At 47.0% G+C, this 17869-nt stretch overlaps 1 protein-coding gene across 1 annotated transcript; it reads left to right on the top strand.

Annotated features, from left to right (window-relative positions):
• Positions 1-13242: 13242 nt before the first annotated feature.
• Positions 13243-17547, top strand: LOC129822478 (CD209 antigen-like protein A). The gene has a single exon (XM_055880784.1). It carries the CDS (start codon positions 13604-13606, stop codon positions 14246-14248), a length of 645 nt encoding a protein of 214 aa, XP_055736759.1. The 5' UTR covers positions 13243-13603; the 3' UTR covers positions 14249-17547.
• The last annotated feature ends 322 nt before the right edge of the window (positions 17548-17869 follow it).

Genomic DNA, 17869 nt, shown 5'->3' on the forward strand with positions numbered 1-17869 from the left:
GTAGGGCGGCAGGTAGCCTAAATGAGGAGCCCTGTCTATCTGATGTAGGGCGGCAGGTAGCCTAAATGAGGATCCCTGTCTATCTGATGTAGGGCGGCAGGTAGCCTAAATGAAGAGCCCTGTCTATCTGGTGTAGGGCGGCAGGTAGCCTAAATGAGGAGCCCTGTCTATCTGATATAGGGCGGCAGGTAGCCTAAATGAGGAGCCCTGTCTATCTGATGTAGGGCGGCAGGTAGCCTAAATGAGGAGCCCTGTCTATCTGATGTAGGGCGGCAGGTAGCCTAAATGAGGAGCCCTGTCTATCTGATGTAGGGCGGCAGGTAGCCTAAATGAGGAGCCCTGTCTATCTGATATAGGGCGGCAGGTAGCCTAAATGAGGAGCCCTGTCTATCTGATGTAGGGCGGCAGGTAGCCTAAATGAGGAGCCCTGTCTCTCTGATATAGGGCGGCAGGTAGCCTAAATGAGGATCCCTGTCTATCTGATATAGGGCGGCAGGTAGCCTAAATGAGGAGCCCTGTCTCTCTGATATAGGGCGGCAGGTAGCCTAAATGAGGAGCCCTGTCTGTCTGATGTAGGGCGGCAGGTAGCCTAAATGAGGAGCCCTGTCTGTCTGATGTAGGGCGGCAGGTAGCCTAAATGAGGAGCCCTGTCTGTCTGATGTAGGGCGGCAGGTAGCCTAAATGAGGAGCCCTGTCTATCTGATGTAGGGCGGCAGGTAGCCTAAATGAGGAGCCCTGTCTATCTGATGTAGGGCGGCAGGTAGCCTAAATGAGGAGCCCTGTCTATCTGATATAGGGCGGCAGGTAGCCTAAATGAGGAGCCCTGTCTGTCTGATGTAGGGCGGCAGGTAGCCTAAATGAGGAGCCCTGTCTGTCTGATGTAGGGCGGTAGGTAGCCTAAATGAGGATCCCTGTCTCTGATGTAGGGCGGCAGGTAGCCTAAATGAGGAGCCCTGTCTATCTGATGTAGGGCGGCAGGTAGCCTAAATGATGAGCCCTGTCTATCTGATGTAGGGCGGCAGGTAGCCTAAATGAGGAGCCCTGTCTGTCTGATGTAGGGCGGCAGGTAGCCTAAATGAGGAGCCCTGTCTATCTGATGTAGGGCGGCAGGTAGCCTAAATGAGGAGCCCTGTCTATCTGATGTAGGGCGGCAGGTAGCCTAAATGAAGAGCCCTGTCTATCTGATGTAGGGCGGCAGGTAGCCTAAATGAGGAGCCCTGTCTATCTGATGTAGGGCGGCAGGTAGCCTAAATGAGGATCCCTGTCTGTCTGATGTAGGGCGGCAGGTAGCCTAAATGAGGAGCCCTGTCTATCTGATATAGGGTGGCAGGTAGCCTAAATGAGGATCCCTGTCTATCTGATATAGGGCGGCAGGTAGCCTAAATGAGGATCCCTGTCTATCTGATATAGGGCGGCAGGTAGCCTAAATGAAGAGCCCTGTCTATCTGATATAGGGCGGCAGGTAGCCTAAATGAGGATCCCTGTCTGTCTGATATAGGGCGGCAGGTAGCCTAAATGAGGATCCCTGTCTGTCTGATATAGGGCGGCAGGTAGCCTAAATGAGGTTCCCTGTCTATCTGATATAGGGCAGCAGGTAGCCTAAATGAGGATCCCTGTCTATCTGATATAGGGCGGCAGGTAGCCTAAATGAAGAGCCCTGTCTATCTGATATAGGGCGGCAGGTAGCCTAAATGAGGATCCCTGTCTGTCTGATATAGGGCGGCAGGTAGCCTAAATGAGGATCCCTGTCTATCTGATATAGGGTGGCAGGTAGCCTAAATGAGGAGCCCTGTCTATCTGATATAGGGCGGCAGGTAGCCTAAATGAGGATCCCTGTCTATCTGATATAGGGTGGCAGGTAACCTAAATGAGGATCCCTGTCTCTCTGATGTAGGGTGGCAGGTAGCCTAAATGAGGAGCCCTGTCTGTCTGATGTAGGGCGGCAGGTAGCCTAAATGAGGATCCCTGTCTCTCTGATATAGGGTGGCAGGTAGCCTAAATGAGGAGCCCTGTCTATCTGATATAGGGTGGCAGGTAGCCTAAATGAGGAGCCCTGTCTGTCTGATGTAGGGCGGCATGTAGCCTAAATGAGGAGCCCTGTCTATCTGATATAGGGCGGCAGGTAGCCTAAATGAGGAGCCCTGTCTATCTGATGTAGGGCGGCAGGTAGCCTAAATGAGGAGCCCTTTCTATCTGATGTAGGGCGGCAGGTAGCCTAAATGATGATCCCTGTCTATCTGATATAGGGCGGCAGGTAGCCTAAATGAGGAGCCCTGTCTATCTGATATAGGGCGGCAGGTAGCCTAAATGATGATCCCTGTCTATCTGATATAGGGCGGCAGGTAGCCTAAATGAAGAGCCCTGTCTATCTGATGTAGGGCGGCAGGTAGCCTAAATGATGATCCCTGTCTATCTGATGTAGGGCGGCAGGTAGCCTAAATGAGGATCCCTGTCTCTCTGATGTAGGGCGGCAGGTAGCCTAAATGAGGAGCCCTGTCTATCTGATGTAGGGCGGCAGGTAGCCTAAATGAGGATCCCTGTCTATCTGATGTAGGGCGGCAGGTAGCCTAAATGAAGATCCCTGTCTATCTGGTGTAGGGCGGCAGGTAGCCTAAATGAGGAGCCCTGTCTATCTGATATAGGGCGGCAGGTAGCCTAAATGAGGAGCCCTGTCTATCTGATATAGGGCGGCAGGTAGCCTAAATGAGGAGCCCTGTCTATCTGATATAGGGTGGCAGGTAGCCTAAATGAGGATCCCTGTCTATCTGATATAGGGCGGCAGGTAGCCTAAATGAGGATCCCTGTCTATCTGATATAGGGCGGCAGGTAGCCTAAATGAAGAGCCCTGTCTATCTGATATAGGGCGGCAGGTAGCCTAAATGAGGATCCCTGTCTGTCTGATATAGGGCGGCAGGTAGCCTAAATGAGGATCCCTGTCTGTCTGATATAGGGCGGCAGGTAGCCTAAATGAGGTTCCCTGTCTATCTGATATAGGGCGGCAGGTAGCCTAAATGAGGATCCCTGTCTATCTGATATAGGGCGGCAGGTAGCCTAAATGAAGAGCCCTGTCTATCTGATATAGGGCGGCAGGTAGCCTAAATGAGGATCCCTGTCTGTCTGATATAGGGCGGCAGGTAGCCTAAATGAGGATCCCTGTCTATCTGATATAGGGTGGCAGGTAGCCTAAATGAGGAGCCCTGTCTATCTGATATAGGGCGGCAGGTAGCCTAAATGAGGATCCCTGTCTATCTGATATAGGGTGGCAGGTAACCTAAATGAGGATCCCTGTCTCTCTGATGTAGGGCGGCAGGTAGCCTAAATGAGGAGCCCTGTCTGTCTGATGTAGGGCGGCAGGTAGCCTAAATGAGGATCCCTGTCTCTCTGATATAGGGTGGCAGGTAGCCTAAATGAGGAGCCCTGTCTATCTGATATAGGGTGGCAGGTAGCCTAAATGAGGAGCCCTGTCTATCTGATATAGGGCGGCAGGTAGCCTAAATGAGGAGCCCTGTCTATCTGATATAGGGCGGCAGGTAGCCTAAATGAAGAGCCCTGTCTATCTGATATAGGGCGGCAGGTAGCCTAAATGAGGATCCCTGTCTGTCTGATATAGGGCGGCAGGTAGCCTAAATGAGGTTCCCTGTCTATCTGATATAGGGCGGCAGGTAGCCTAAATGAGGAGCCCTGTCTATCTGATGTAGGGCGGCAGGTAGCCTAAATGAGGAGCCCTTTCTATCTGATGTAGGGCGGCAGGTAGCCTAAATGATGATCCCTGTCTATCTGATATAGGGCGGCAGGTAGCCTAAATGAGGAGCCCTGTCTATCTGATATAGGGCGGCAGGTAGCCTAAATGATGATCCCTGTCTATCTGATATAGGGCGGCAGGTAGCCTAAATGAAGAGCCCTGTCTATCTGATGTAGGGCGGCAGGTAGCCTAAATGATGATCCCTGTCTATCTGATGTAGGGCGGCAGGTAGCCTAAATGAGGATCCCTGTCTCTCTGATGTAGGGCGGCAGGTAGCCTAAATGAGGAGCCCTGTCTATCTGATGTAGGGCGGCAGGTAGCCTAAATGAGGATCCCTGTCTATCTGATGTAGGGCGGCAGGTAGCCTAAATGAAGAGCCCTGTCTATCTGGTGTAGGGCGGCAGGTAGCCTAAATGAGGAGCCCTGTCTATCTGATATAGGGCGGCAGGTAGCCTAAATGAGGAGCCCTGTCTATCTGATATAGGGCGGCAGGTAGCCTAAATGAGGAGCCCTGTCTATCTGATATAGGGTGGCAGGTAGCCTAAATGAGGATCCCTGTCTATCTGATATAGGGCGGCAGGTAGCCTAAATGAGGATCCCTGTCTATCTGATATAGGGCGGCAGGTAGCCTAAATGAAGAGCCCTGTCTATCTGATATAGGGCGGCAGGTAGCCTAAATGAGGATCCCTGTCTGTCTGATATAGGGCGGCAGGTAGCCTAAATGAGGATCCCTGTCTGTCTGATATAGGGCGGCAGGTAGCCTAAATGAGGTTCCCTGTCTATCTGATATAGGGCGGCAGGTAGCCTAAATGAGGATCCCTGTCTATCTGATATAGGGCGGCAGGTAGCCTAAATGAAGAGCCCTGTCTATCTGATATAGGGCGGCAGGTAGCCTAAATGAGGATCCCTGTCTGTCTGATATAGGGCGGCAGGTAGCCTAAATGAGGATCCCTGTCTATCTGATATAGGGTGGCAGGTAGCCTAAATGAGGAGCCCTGTCTATCTGATATAGGGCGGCAGGTAGCCTAAATGAGGATCCCTGTCCATCTGATATAGGGTGGCAGGTAACCTAAATGAGGATCCCTGTCTCTCTGATGTAGGGCGGCAGGTAGCCTAAATGAGGAGCCCTGTGTGTCTGATGTAGGGCGGCAGGTAGCCTAAATGAGGATCCCTGTCTCTCTGATATAGGGTGGCAGGTAGCCTAAATGAGGAGCCCTGTCTATCTGATATAGGGCGGCAGGTAGCCTAAATGATGATCCCTGTCTATCTGATATAGGGCGGCAGGTAGCCTAAATGAAGAGCCCTGTCTATCTGATGTAGGGCGGCAGGTAGCCTAAATGATGATCCCTGTCTATCTGATGTAGGGCGGCAGGTAGCCTAAATGAGGATCCCTGTCTCTCTGATGTAGGGCGGCAGGTAGCCTAAATGAGGAGCCCTGTCTATCTGATGTAGGGCGGCAGGTAGCCTAAATGAGGATCCCTGTCTATCTGATGTAGGGCGGCAGGTAGCCTAAATGAAGAGCCCTGTCTATCTGGTGTAGGGCGGCAGGTAGCCTAAATGAGGAGCCCTGTCTATCTGATATAGGGCGGCAGGTAGCCTAAATGAGGAGCCCTGTCTATCTGATATAGGGCGGCAGGTAGCCTAAATGAGGAGCCCTGTCTATCTGATATAGGGCGGCAGGTAGCCTAAATGAGGATCCCTGTCTATCTGATGTAGGGCGGCAGGTAGCCTAAATGAGGATCCCTGTCTATCTGATGTAGGGCGGCAGGTAGCCTAAATGAGGATCCCTGTCTATCTGATGTAGGGCTGCAGGTAGCCTAAATGAAGAGCCCTGTCTATCTGATGTAGGGTGGCAGGTAGCCTAAATGAAGAGCCCTGTCTATCTGATGTAGGGCGGCAGGTAGCCTAAATGAGGAGCCCTGTCTATCTGATGTAGGGCGGCAGGTAGCCTAAATGAAGATCCCTGTCTATCTGATGTAGGGTGGCAGGTAGCCTAAATGAAGATCCCTGTCTATCTGATATAGGGCGGCAGGTAGCCTAAATGATGATCCCTGTCTATCTGATGTAGGGCGGCAGGTAGCCTAAATGAGGATCCCTGTCTATCTGATATAGGGTGGCAGGTAGCCTAAATGAAGAGCCCTGTCTATCTGATATAGGGTGGCAGGTAGACTAAATGAGGATCCCTGTCTGTCTGATGTAGGGCGGCAGGTAGCCTAAATAAGGATCCCTGTCTATCTGATATAGGGTGGCAGGTAGACTAAATGAGGATCCCTGTCTATCTGATGTAGGGCGGCAGGTAGCCTAACGGAGCAATAAAACAAGTCTTTATGACTAACTCCTCATTTCTGTCGTTTCATCCTCCTACACAACATTATGTTACTGACAGGGAACAAAGACAGTGAAATGTTTAGTAATTTGACACATTATGGAAAAAGCAGAGCTGTATCAATGGTAGCCGGATGAGGACACACTGAGCTGTGTTCTCTGAAATGAGACACAACCGACAAGATTACTGGTAGGCCCTATAACCAACAAGACTACTGGTAGGCCCTACAACCAACAAGATGACTGGTAGGCCCTATAACCAACAAGATGACTGGTAGGCCCTATAACCAACAAGATTACTGGTAGGCCCTATAACCAACAAGATGACTGGTAGGCCCTACAACCAACAAGATGACTGGTAGGCACTACAACCAACAGGATTACTGGTAGGCCCTACAACCAACAAGATTACTGGTAGGCCCTACAACCAACAAGATGACTGGTAGGCCCTACAACCAACAAGATGACTGGTAGGCCCTACAACCAACAAGATGACTGGTAGGCCCTACAACCAACAAGATTACTGGTAGGCCCTACAACCAACAAGATGACTGGTAGGCCCTACAACCAACAAGATGACTGGTAGACCCTATAACCAACAAGATTACTGGTAGGCCCTACAACCAACAAGATGACTGGTAGGCCCTATAACCAACAATATTACTGGTAGGCCCTACAACCAACAAGATTACTGGTAGGCCCTACAACCAACAAGATGACTGGTAGGCCCTACAACCAACAAGATGACTGGTAGGCCCTATAACCAACAAGATGACTGGTAGGCCCTATAACCAACAAGATGACTGGTAGGCACTATAACCAACAATATTACTGGTAGGCCCTACAACCAAACAAGATTACTGGTAGGCCCTACAACCAACAATATTACTGGTAGACCCTACAACCAAACAAGATTACTGGTAGGCCCTACAACCAAACAAGATTACTGGTAGGCCCTACAACCAACAAGATTACTGGTAGGCCCTACAACCAACAAGATGACTGGTAGGCCATACAACCAACAAGATGACTGGTAGGCACTATAACCAAACAAGATTACTGGTAGGCACTATAACCAACAAGATGACTGGTAGGCCATACAACCAACAAGATTACTGGTATGCACTATAACCAAACAAGATTACTGGTAGGCACTATAACCAAACAAGATTACACGGCGGCAGGGTAAATGTGTGGCGAGCTGACATTTGTCCCAGCAGTTTTCAATCCATTTTGATTTAGTATAATAAAAACATTGATGTGAAAATGTTAAAAGGAGAATAAAAAGTATTCTACCGCTTTTTTAGACTGACTTGTGTAACGGCAGATTTCCTACTCTTCGTCGGAAGAGGAGGTGTATCAGGGATCGGACCAAGACGCAGCGTAGTTAGTGTTCATCATGTTTAATAACGACAAAACCCGGCAAAACCGAAACAGTCCTATCTGGTGCATAGACACAAAGACAGAAGACAACCACCCACAAAACCCAACACAAAACAGGCTACCTAAATATGGTTTCCAATCAGAGACAACGACTAACACCTGCCTCTGATTGAGAACCATATCAGGCCAAACAACAAACCCAACATAGAAACACAACACATGGATAACCCACCCAAATCACGCCCTGACCACACTAAAACACAGAAAATACAAAAGAACTATGGTCAGAACGTGACAACTTGCCTCATGATTCGTCAACTCGTGCAAATTGTATCTGTCCTTCACATGTCAGAGCGCTGCAAGTTCTGTGTGTGTTTTGACCAATCAGATGTACAGAAATCCACGGTCGCGAGGCCCGGGCACAATGCAGGTTTAGCAAAGAGACACTTTCCCCAGGTATTTATTTAGCCAACCTGGTCTCAGAGCATTTTCATGTTATTCTGTACATAAATTTAAAACACTCCATTTAGTATGTGTTACGTTTCGTATGGTATGTACAGTATACATTTTTTATTGCGATTCGTATGATATGTTACGAATCTGCAAAACGTACAGCTAACTGGCTAACGTTAGCTAGGCTAGGGGTTAGTGTTAGTGTTATGGTTAGCAGTTAGGTTAAAGGGTTAAGGTTTGGGTTATAAGGGAAGGGTTAGCTAACATGCTAAGTAGTTGCAAAGTTGCTCACTAGCTAAAATAAAAAAATTGTCCATCATGAGATTCAAACAGGCATCCTTTGGGTTGCTAGATTTTCACATTATACACCCACCCATCCACCCTCCTTTCATATATCATAGTAATTTGAGTTCACCAGATTTACATTTATTATGTTACGTCTAGTCTATGAGACCAGACTGCGCTCACAGCATGTCAGATCTGAGATTACTATTGTTTAGGTGGAGGCTGCTGCAACATTTCTTTTAAAAAGTTTTTGCTTGTGTCTGTTGGTAGTGATATGTTTATCATGTTTGCTAAATCAACCTGGTCTCAATAGACTGTATGGGACGAAAAAAAGACAATTTTTCAGTCTGATCAACTATAGGCTTACTGATCGCTGCAGCTGCATAGAGGTTACAGAATGCCCCATGTCCACTCTGGCCAGGGTCATCGAAGCAGTAACATTATGTATTCAAAGCCCATTTATTTGTGTAAGGAGAAAAATGTGAACGTGATCAAATTTGGTTTATATTCAAACTTGGGTTTGTAGCCTACCTAGACATTATCAATCCAAAACTGTAATTAGTCAATCAACACAATAGTGATGACATAAAGGGAAAGGGGGGGATAGCTAGTCAGTACAACTGAAATGTATTCAACTGAAATGTGTCTTCCTCATTTAACCCCTCTGAATCAGAGAGGTGTGTCTTCCTCATTTAACCCCTCTGAATCAGAGAGTTGCGGTGGGCTGTCATGATCAACATCTACGTCTTCGGCGCCCGGGGAGCAGTGGGTTAACTGCGTTGCTCAACTGTGTGTGTAACTATTTTCAATACAGTTGCACAGGTCTACATGATGCAAACCTGCATAAACCAAGCTGAGCCTCGTGGGTTCTGTTATCACAGCTGTTATGTCTGTGTAAAGGAAACCCTGTCTCGTTTTTAAAATATGATTCATACCAACAAGTACAAGGTTGCTTCAGGTTTTTTACCCTCCCTGTTTTTGTCAGAAGTGTTTTAAAACCATGTGAACTAACTAGAGAAACTCTGGTCCCTTCATACCCTATAGGGCCTGGAGTTTAACCTGGTTGGGTTGCCAAACCCCAGAGGGAGAAAAAAATTGCCCCACCACTCTGGGACCTGTGGTGCCACATCATGATATGTGTTGGGTGAACTCTGGGTCCTGTGGTGCCACCTCATGATATGTTTTGGGTGGACTCTGGGACCTGTGGTGCCACCTCATGATTTGTGTTGGGTGAACTCTGGGACCTGTGGTGTCATCTCATGATATGTGTTGGGTGAACTCTGGGACCTGTGGTGCCACCTCATGATATGTGTTGGGTGAACTCTGGGACCTGTGGTGCCACCTCATGATATGTGTTGGGTGAACTCTGGGACCTGTGGTGCCACCTCATGATATGTGTTGGGTGAACTCTGGGTCCTGTGGTGCCACCTCATGATATGTGTTGGGTGAACTCTGGGACCTGTGGTGCCACCTCATGATATTGGTTGGGTGAACTCTGGGACCTGTGGTGCCACCTCATGATATGTGTTGGGTGAACTCTGGGACCTGTGGTGCCACCTCATGATATGTGTTGGGTGGACTCTGGGACCTGTGGTGCCACATCATGATATGTGTTGGGTGAACTCTGGGACCTGTGGTGCCACCTCATGATATGTGTTGGGTGAACTCTGGGACCTGTGGTGCCACCTCATGATATGTGTTGGGTGAACTCTGGGACCTGTGGGTACAGCGGGGATGTTCAGCAGGTTTGGAGCTGCGGAGTCCATCCACAGCGACCGAGGTTAGAAACTTTGATTCCTGTGTGCTCGCCACCATGTGTAAGAGGCTGGGTATTGCACAAGACCCACACTACTCCTCTCCATCCTCAAAGGGATGGCCTTGTGGAGCACTTCAAACCGCTTGGACAGCAGCTAGCCATCGTCTCTCAGCCAAACATCAGCGTGACTGGGACAAGCACCTGCCCATGGTCCTCATGGCATGCTGCTCCGCTGTCCAAGACTCCACCTCCTGCACGCCTGCCCTCCTCATGCCGGGGAGAGAGATCCGCACCCCTGCGGAGATGAGGTTTGTTCGGCCCCTAGATAGCCCTCATGTTCGGGGCCGGAGTATGCCCGGAGACTCCAGGACCGCCTGGAGACAGCACCACACATTCGCCAGAGAGCACCTGGTGAATGCAGGTGTGAGGCACAACAGGAACTATGACGTGCACACCCGGGGAAGGCACTTTGTGGCTGGGGAGCTGGTCTGGGTCTACAGCCCGCTAAGGAAAAAAGGCAGATGCCCCAAGTTGGACAGTCACTGGGTGGGACCCTGCAGCGTCCTGGAGAGGGTAGGGGAGGTTGTTTACCGGGTGCAGCTTCCTCCCAGGGGGAGAAAGGTGGCACTGCAACGGGACAGGTTAGCCCCATACAGAGGGGCCTCTTCTCCCCAAACCCCAGGAACCCCCACAAATCCCCTCTCTGGCAATGACATTCCCCAAGCACCCACCCCCAGACGCCGAAGACAAGGTTTCAGACAGCCCACTAACCAAGTTTCCCTCCCCGTGTCAACGCATGGTTCCCCAGAGCTACGGACTGTATTCCCCATGCTAACCCTGAACCTTAACCACACTGCTAACCCTAACCTTAACCACACTGCTAACCCTAACCTTAACCACACTGCTAACCCTAACCTTAACCACACTGCTAACCCTAACCTTAACCACACTGCTAACCCTAACCTTAACCACACTGCTAACCCTAACCTTAACCACACTGCTAACCCTAACCTTAACCACACTGCTAACCCTGAACCTTAACCACACTGCTAACCCTAACCTTAACCACACTGCTAACCCTAACCTTAACCACAATGCTAACCCTAACCTTAACCACACTGCTAACCCTAACCTTAACCACACTGCTAACCCTAACCTTAACCACACTGCTAACCCTAACCCTAACCACACTGCTAACCCTAACCTTAACCACACTGCTAACCCTAACCTTAACCACAATGCTAACCCTAACCTTAACCACACTGCTAACCCTAACCTTAACCACACTGCTAACCCTAACCTTAACCACACTGCTAACCCTAACCCTAACCACACTGCTAACCCTAACCTTAACCACACTGCTAACCCTAACCTTAACCACACTGCTAACCCTAACCTTAACCACACTGCTAACCCTAACCTTAACCACACTGCTAACCCTAACCTTAACCACACTGCTAACCCTAACCCTAACCACACTGCTAACCCTGAACCTTAACCACACTGCTAACCCTAACCTTAACCACACTGCTAACCCTAACCCTAACCACACTGCTAACCCTAACCTTAACCACACTGCTAACCCTAACCTTAACCACACTGCTAACCTTAACCACACTGCTAACCCTAACCTTAACCACACTGCTAACCCTAACCTTAACCACACTGCTAACCCTAACCTTAACCACACTGCTAACCCTAACCTTAACCACACTGCTAACCCTAACCTTAACCACACTGCTAACCCTGAACCTTAACCACACTGCTAACCCTAACCTTAACCACACTGCTAACCCTAACCTTAACCACACTGCTAACCCTAACCTTAACCACACTGCTAACCCTAACCTTAACCACACTGCTAACCCTAACCTTAACCACACTGCTAACCCTAACCTTAACCACACTGCTAACCCTAACCTTAACCACACTGCTAACCCTAACCTTAACCACACTGCTAACCCTGAACCTTAACCACACTGCTAACCCTAACCTTAACCACACTGCTAACCCTAACCTTAACCACACTGCTAACCCTAACCTTAACCACACTGCTAACCCTAACCTTAACCACACTGCTAACCTTAACCACACTGCTAACCCTAACCTTAACCACACTGCTAACCCTAACCTTAACCACACTGCTAACCCTAACCTTAACCACACTGCTAACCCTAACCTTAACCACACTGCTAACCCTAACCTTAACCACACTGCTAACCCTGAACCTTAACCACACTGCTAACCCTAACCTTAACCACACTGCTAACCCTAACCTTAACCACACTGCTAACCCTAACCTTAACCACACTGCTAACCCTAACCTTAACCACACTGCTAACCCTAACCTTAACCACACTGCTAACCCTAACCTTAACCACACTGCTAACCCTAACCTTAACCACACTGCTAACCCTAACCTTAACCACACTGCTAACCCTGAACCTTAACCACACTGCTAACCCTAACCTTAACCACACTGCTAACCCTAACCTTAACCACACTGCTAACCCTAACCTTAACCACACTGCTAACCCTAACCTTAACCACACTGCTAACCCTAACCTTAACCACACTGCTAACCCTAACCTTAACCACACTGCTAACCCTAACCTTAACCACACTGCTAACCCTAACCTTAACCACACTGCTAACCCTAACCTTAACCACACTGCTAACCCTAACCTTAACCACACTGCTAACCCTAACCTTAACCACACTGCTAACCCTAACCTTAACCACACTGCTAACCCTAACCTTAACCACACTGCTAACCCTAACCTTAACCACACTGCTAACCCTAACCTTAACCACACTGCTAACCCTAACCTTAACCACACTGCTAACCCTAACCGTAACCACACTGCTAACCCTAACCCTAACCACACTGCTAACCCTAACCTTAACCACACTGCTAACCTTAACCACACTGCTAACCCTAACCTTAACCACACTGCTAACCCTAACCTTAACCACACTGCTAACCCTAACCTTAACCACACTGCTAACCCTAACCTTAACCACACTGCTAACCTTAACCACACTGCTAACCCTAACCTTAAATTAACACACAAAAATCACGTTTCTTTTTCATACATTTTTACGATATTGTCAATTGACTTTGTGGCTGTGGTAGATAGCGACAACCATTCTGCTGTTCTTCGGTGCCTGTTTATTGTATAACCTTAAACAAGGCGTGTCCCTGTCAAAATGTAATGCGATTCAAGCGTTAGCCTCTAGATGGCGGTAAATGTACAGTTATTAAACCAGAGATTACTGGTAGGCCAGTTATATAAAACACGCGTTGGGTGGAGCTGTAGTTAATAAGAAAGAGGCGGGGTTGTGAAAATCAACCCTTTGACTAGCTAGCTGACATCTAATACAATGACCACTGACAAGGCCTTACAGAAAATGAACCCTTTATGTGGCAACGTTGTCTTTTGATGCTTCTTGTCTTGAGACACATATGAACGTGCTTAACATTGTTAAGAGGAACTTGGTCACAGTGTGGATATCTAAAAATTAAAAAAAACGATTGTGATGTAATGTCCTTTCCATCAACTTCCTGTTCGTGTTACGAAATAAGCAGTGAAGAAGGGATGTGATGTTGAGTTTGGGCCTCACAGACTTGATTGAAAAACGAACCAAGTTGGAACATTATGGAGAGCTTCATTGAGGATTCATCTGTGGATCAAGCTCCTACACATGCGTATGAAAATGTGACAGCCGACCAGGACAACGGAGACAGCTCAGGATCAGCTCAGCACTCAAGGAGAAGAGTCTACAGATTAGTTGCCGTGGGTTTTGGGTTGCTGTGTGTCCTACAAGTCATTCTTAACGTCTCCCTGCGTTTAGTCGACAACCTGAGCGAAGGGAGAAACCAGTTGGTATGTGAGAAAGACGTCCGTAACATATGTCCCCAAGACTGGATAATACAGTCCAGATGCAGTTGTTATTTCATCTCCCTTGACACTAAAAACTGGACCGAGAGCAGACAGGACTGTCTGGACAGAGGAGCAGACCTGGTGATCATAAACAGCAGAGAGGAACAAGTTTTCATCAAAACATTGGGCCACAGAACCTGGATCGGTCTGACTGACCGAGAAGTTGAGGGAACCTGGAGATGGGTGGACGGGAACCCACTGACCGCAAGTTACTGGACTAGAACCGAAGAACCGAATGGAGGAGCTGAAGAGAACTGTGCTGAGATTATCGGCATTCACAATGACCCGGTATTGGCCTGGAACGATCAATCATGTTACTCTGAACAGCGTTGGATCTGTGAAAGGTCGTTGGTTCTGTGAGAGGTTGTTGGTTCTGTGAGAGATTGTTGGTTCTGTGAGAGATTGTTGGATATGTGAAAGGTCGTTGGTTCTGTGAGAGGTCGTTGGTTCTGTGAGAGGTTGTTGGTTCTGTGAGAGATTGTTGGTTCTGTGAGAGATTGTTGGATCTGTGAGAGGTCGTTGGTTCTGTGAGAGATTGTTGGATCTGTGAGAGATTGTTGGATCTGTGAAAGGCCATTGGTTCTGTGAGAGATTGTTGGATCTGTGAGAGATTGTTGGTTCTGTGAGAGATTGTTGGTTCTGTGAGAGATTGTTGGATCTGTGAGAGATTGTTGGATCTGTGAGAGATTGTTGGATCTGTGAGAGATTGTTGGATCTGTGAGAGGTCGTTGGATCTGTGAGAGGTCGTTGGTTCTGTGAGAGGTCGTTGGTTCTGTGAGAGATCGTTGGTTCTGTGAGAGGTAGTTGGTTCTGTGAGAGATTGCTGGTTCTGTGAGAGGTAGTTGGATCTGTGAGAGATCGTTGGTTCTGTGAGAGGTCGTTGGTTCTGTGAGATTCAGCCCTAACATGTCCCTAACACCTACAATAGTATCCACATCCCAACCACCAAACAACATTATCTTAAGCAATTAATTTTCCGACAATTAATTTAGGGAAAAGCAGGTTCCGCATTTATAAAAGTATTGCAATTGTTTTCTCTCTCGTTTGTCTCCTTCTCACAGTTCCATCGCTTTGTTCCTCCCCCCCCTATGCTCATGTAACACGTGTTGAATTTCATGTTGCATAATGACCCAGAATCTGAATAGTTCCATGAAAATCATAATCAATCCTATATGTTAAAACACTTCTCAGAAGTTTATATGTTCACTGGATAGTGTTTTCTAATGGTCTCCCAACATTATATTGTGATATGTATGCATTTCAGTCATTTATGAACTTATCTGTTGATTTGTGAACACTGTACTGTACATTTTACTCAGGGGCCACAGCTTTCACTGGGGACAGGGGGGGGGGGGGACATGTCCCCCCACCCAGTTTTATTATTGGAATGTGATATAAAACGAGGCAGCGGTGTGCTTTAGGACCATGCAGATGCCTCCGAGCGGTCGGGTTGGCTGTTTGGAGTGTTTATCCAACTGAATAAAACAATTTAAAACATTTCTTTTTTTTAAAGTTATGCCCCTCCCACTTCTAAAACCAAAGTTGCGCTCCCCTGATTTTACTACACGTCGTCATTGGGCTAGCACGGCTATTCATGCCCCCCTTTCGTTGTTCATTTGTACTTTACAGAGGATGTATTGCATTAGGGCAGCACAACATTTGTTTTTGGAAGTTGTCATTGTCATTATCAGCTATGTCATGTGTTTTTGTTAAGATATTTTGACAATATTTTACTGTTCCGCAAGAGCACATCATGTACTGTAATGTGGCTGTAATTACGAACGTTGTCTGGCTGAGGCCTATAGGCTACTGGATATTTACATTTAAAACTGTATATTTCATTTGTAATTACATTTTTATGTCAAACAACATTATTGTTTATTGGAGTGTCGAGAACAAGTTGTACTGATGTAGATACAGTGGTGGATTAGAACAAACAATCCAACCATCTAGATACAGTGGTGGATTAGAACAAACTACCCAACCATCTAGATACAGTGGTGGATTAGAACAAACGACCCAACCATCTAGATACAGTGGTGGATTAGAACAAACGACCCAACCATCTAGATACAGTGGTGGATTAGAACAAACTACCCAACCATCTAGATACAGTGATGGATTAGAACAAACAACCCAACCATCTAGATACAGTGGTGGATTAGAACAAACTACCCAACCATCTAGATACAGTGATGGATTAGAACAAACAACCCAACCATCTAGATACAGTGGTGGATTAGAACAAACGACCCAACCATCTAGATACAGTGGTGGATTAGAACAAACAACCCAACCATCTAGATACAGTGGTGGATTAGAACAAACGACCCAACCATCTAGATACAGTGATGGATTAGAACAAACAACCCAACCATCTAGATACAGTGGTGGATTAGAACAAACTACCCAACCATCTAGATACAGTGATGGATTAGAACAAACAACCCAACCATCTAGATACAGTGGTGGATTAGAACAAACGACCCAACCATCTAGATACAGTGGTGGATTAGAACAAACGACCCAACCATCTAGATACAGTGGTGGATTAGAACAAACGACCCAACCATCTAGATACAGTGGTGGATTAGAACAAACAACCCAACCATCTAGATACAGTGGTGGATTAGAACAAACGACCCAACCATCTAGATACAGTGGTGGATTAGAACAAACAATCCAACCATCTAGATACAGTGGTGGATTAGAACAAACGACCCAACCATCTAGATACAGTGGTGGATTAGAACAAACTACCCAACCATCTAGATACAGTGGTGGATTAGAACAAACGACCCAACCATCTAGATACAGTGGTGGATTAGAACAAACAACCCAACCATCTAGATACAGTGGTGGATTAGAACAAACGACCCAACCATCTAGATACAGTGATGGATTAGAACAAACAACCCAACCATCTAGATACAGTGGTGGATTAGAACAAACTACCCAACCATCTAGATACAGTGATGGATTAGAACAAACAACCCAACCATCTAGATACAGTGGTGGATTAGAACAAACGACCCAACCATCTAGATACAGTGGTGGATTAGAACAAACAACCCAACCATCTAGATACAGTGGTGGATTAGAACAAACGACCCAACCATCTAGATACAGTGATGGATTAGAACAAACAATCCAACCATCTAGATACAGTGGTGGATTAGAACAAACAACCCAACCATCTAGATACAGTGATGGATTAGAACAAACAACCCAACCATCTAGATACAGTGATGGATTAGAACAAACAACCCAACCATCTAGATACAGTGGTGGATTAGAACAAACAACCCAACCATCTAGATACAGTGATGGATTAGAACAAACAACCCAACCATCTAGATACAGTGGTGGATTAGAACAAACAACCCAACCATCTAGATACAGTGATGGATTAGAACAAACAACCCAACCATCTAGATACAGTGGTGGATTAGAACAAACAACCCAACCATCTAGATACAGTGGTGACGGCATATTATATTATTATTGTATTATTACGCTTGTGTCTGTTTTTTTTTTAAATCAACGTATCCCTTTCCAGTTTAAATTTCTCTTTGGACAAAGTGAAGTGTGTGGCTTTTCACTTTTTCCAACTTTTGTACTCGCTTGCAACTTGAATAAAAAACACGCTTACAAATGAATGTGGTTAAAACCCTTTTTTCTTCACTCCGTGTTTCAAATGAAAGTATGTGATGTCGGTGGATTTCCAGACTGTAACATGTAACATTACATCCTTATTCGACTGCATGTTTTCCAGACTTACACCCACGTCCATGAACTCTTTAAAACTTACCATCCATCACCTCCCTCCTTCACCTGGGCTCTTTGATCTTTGATCCAAAAAGCATATTCTGACTGTTCCATATAACCTTAAAAAAAAAGCTCAAAATGGCCTCCCGAGTGGCGCAGCGGTCTAAAGCACTGCACTACATTATTAGCTGTCAATATTTTCAACATCAGTTA

This window comes from Salvelinus fontinalis, chromosome 24 (genome assembly GCF_029448725.1).
Source record: "Salvelinus fontinalis isolate EN_2023a chromosome 24, ASM2944872v1, whole genome shotgun sequence".
NCBI classification, from domain to species: domain Eukaryota; kingdom Metazoa; phylum Chordata; class Actinopteri; order Salmoniformes; family Salmonidae; genus Salvelinus; species Salvelinus fontinalis.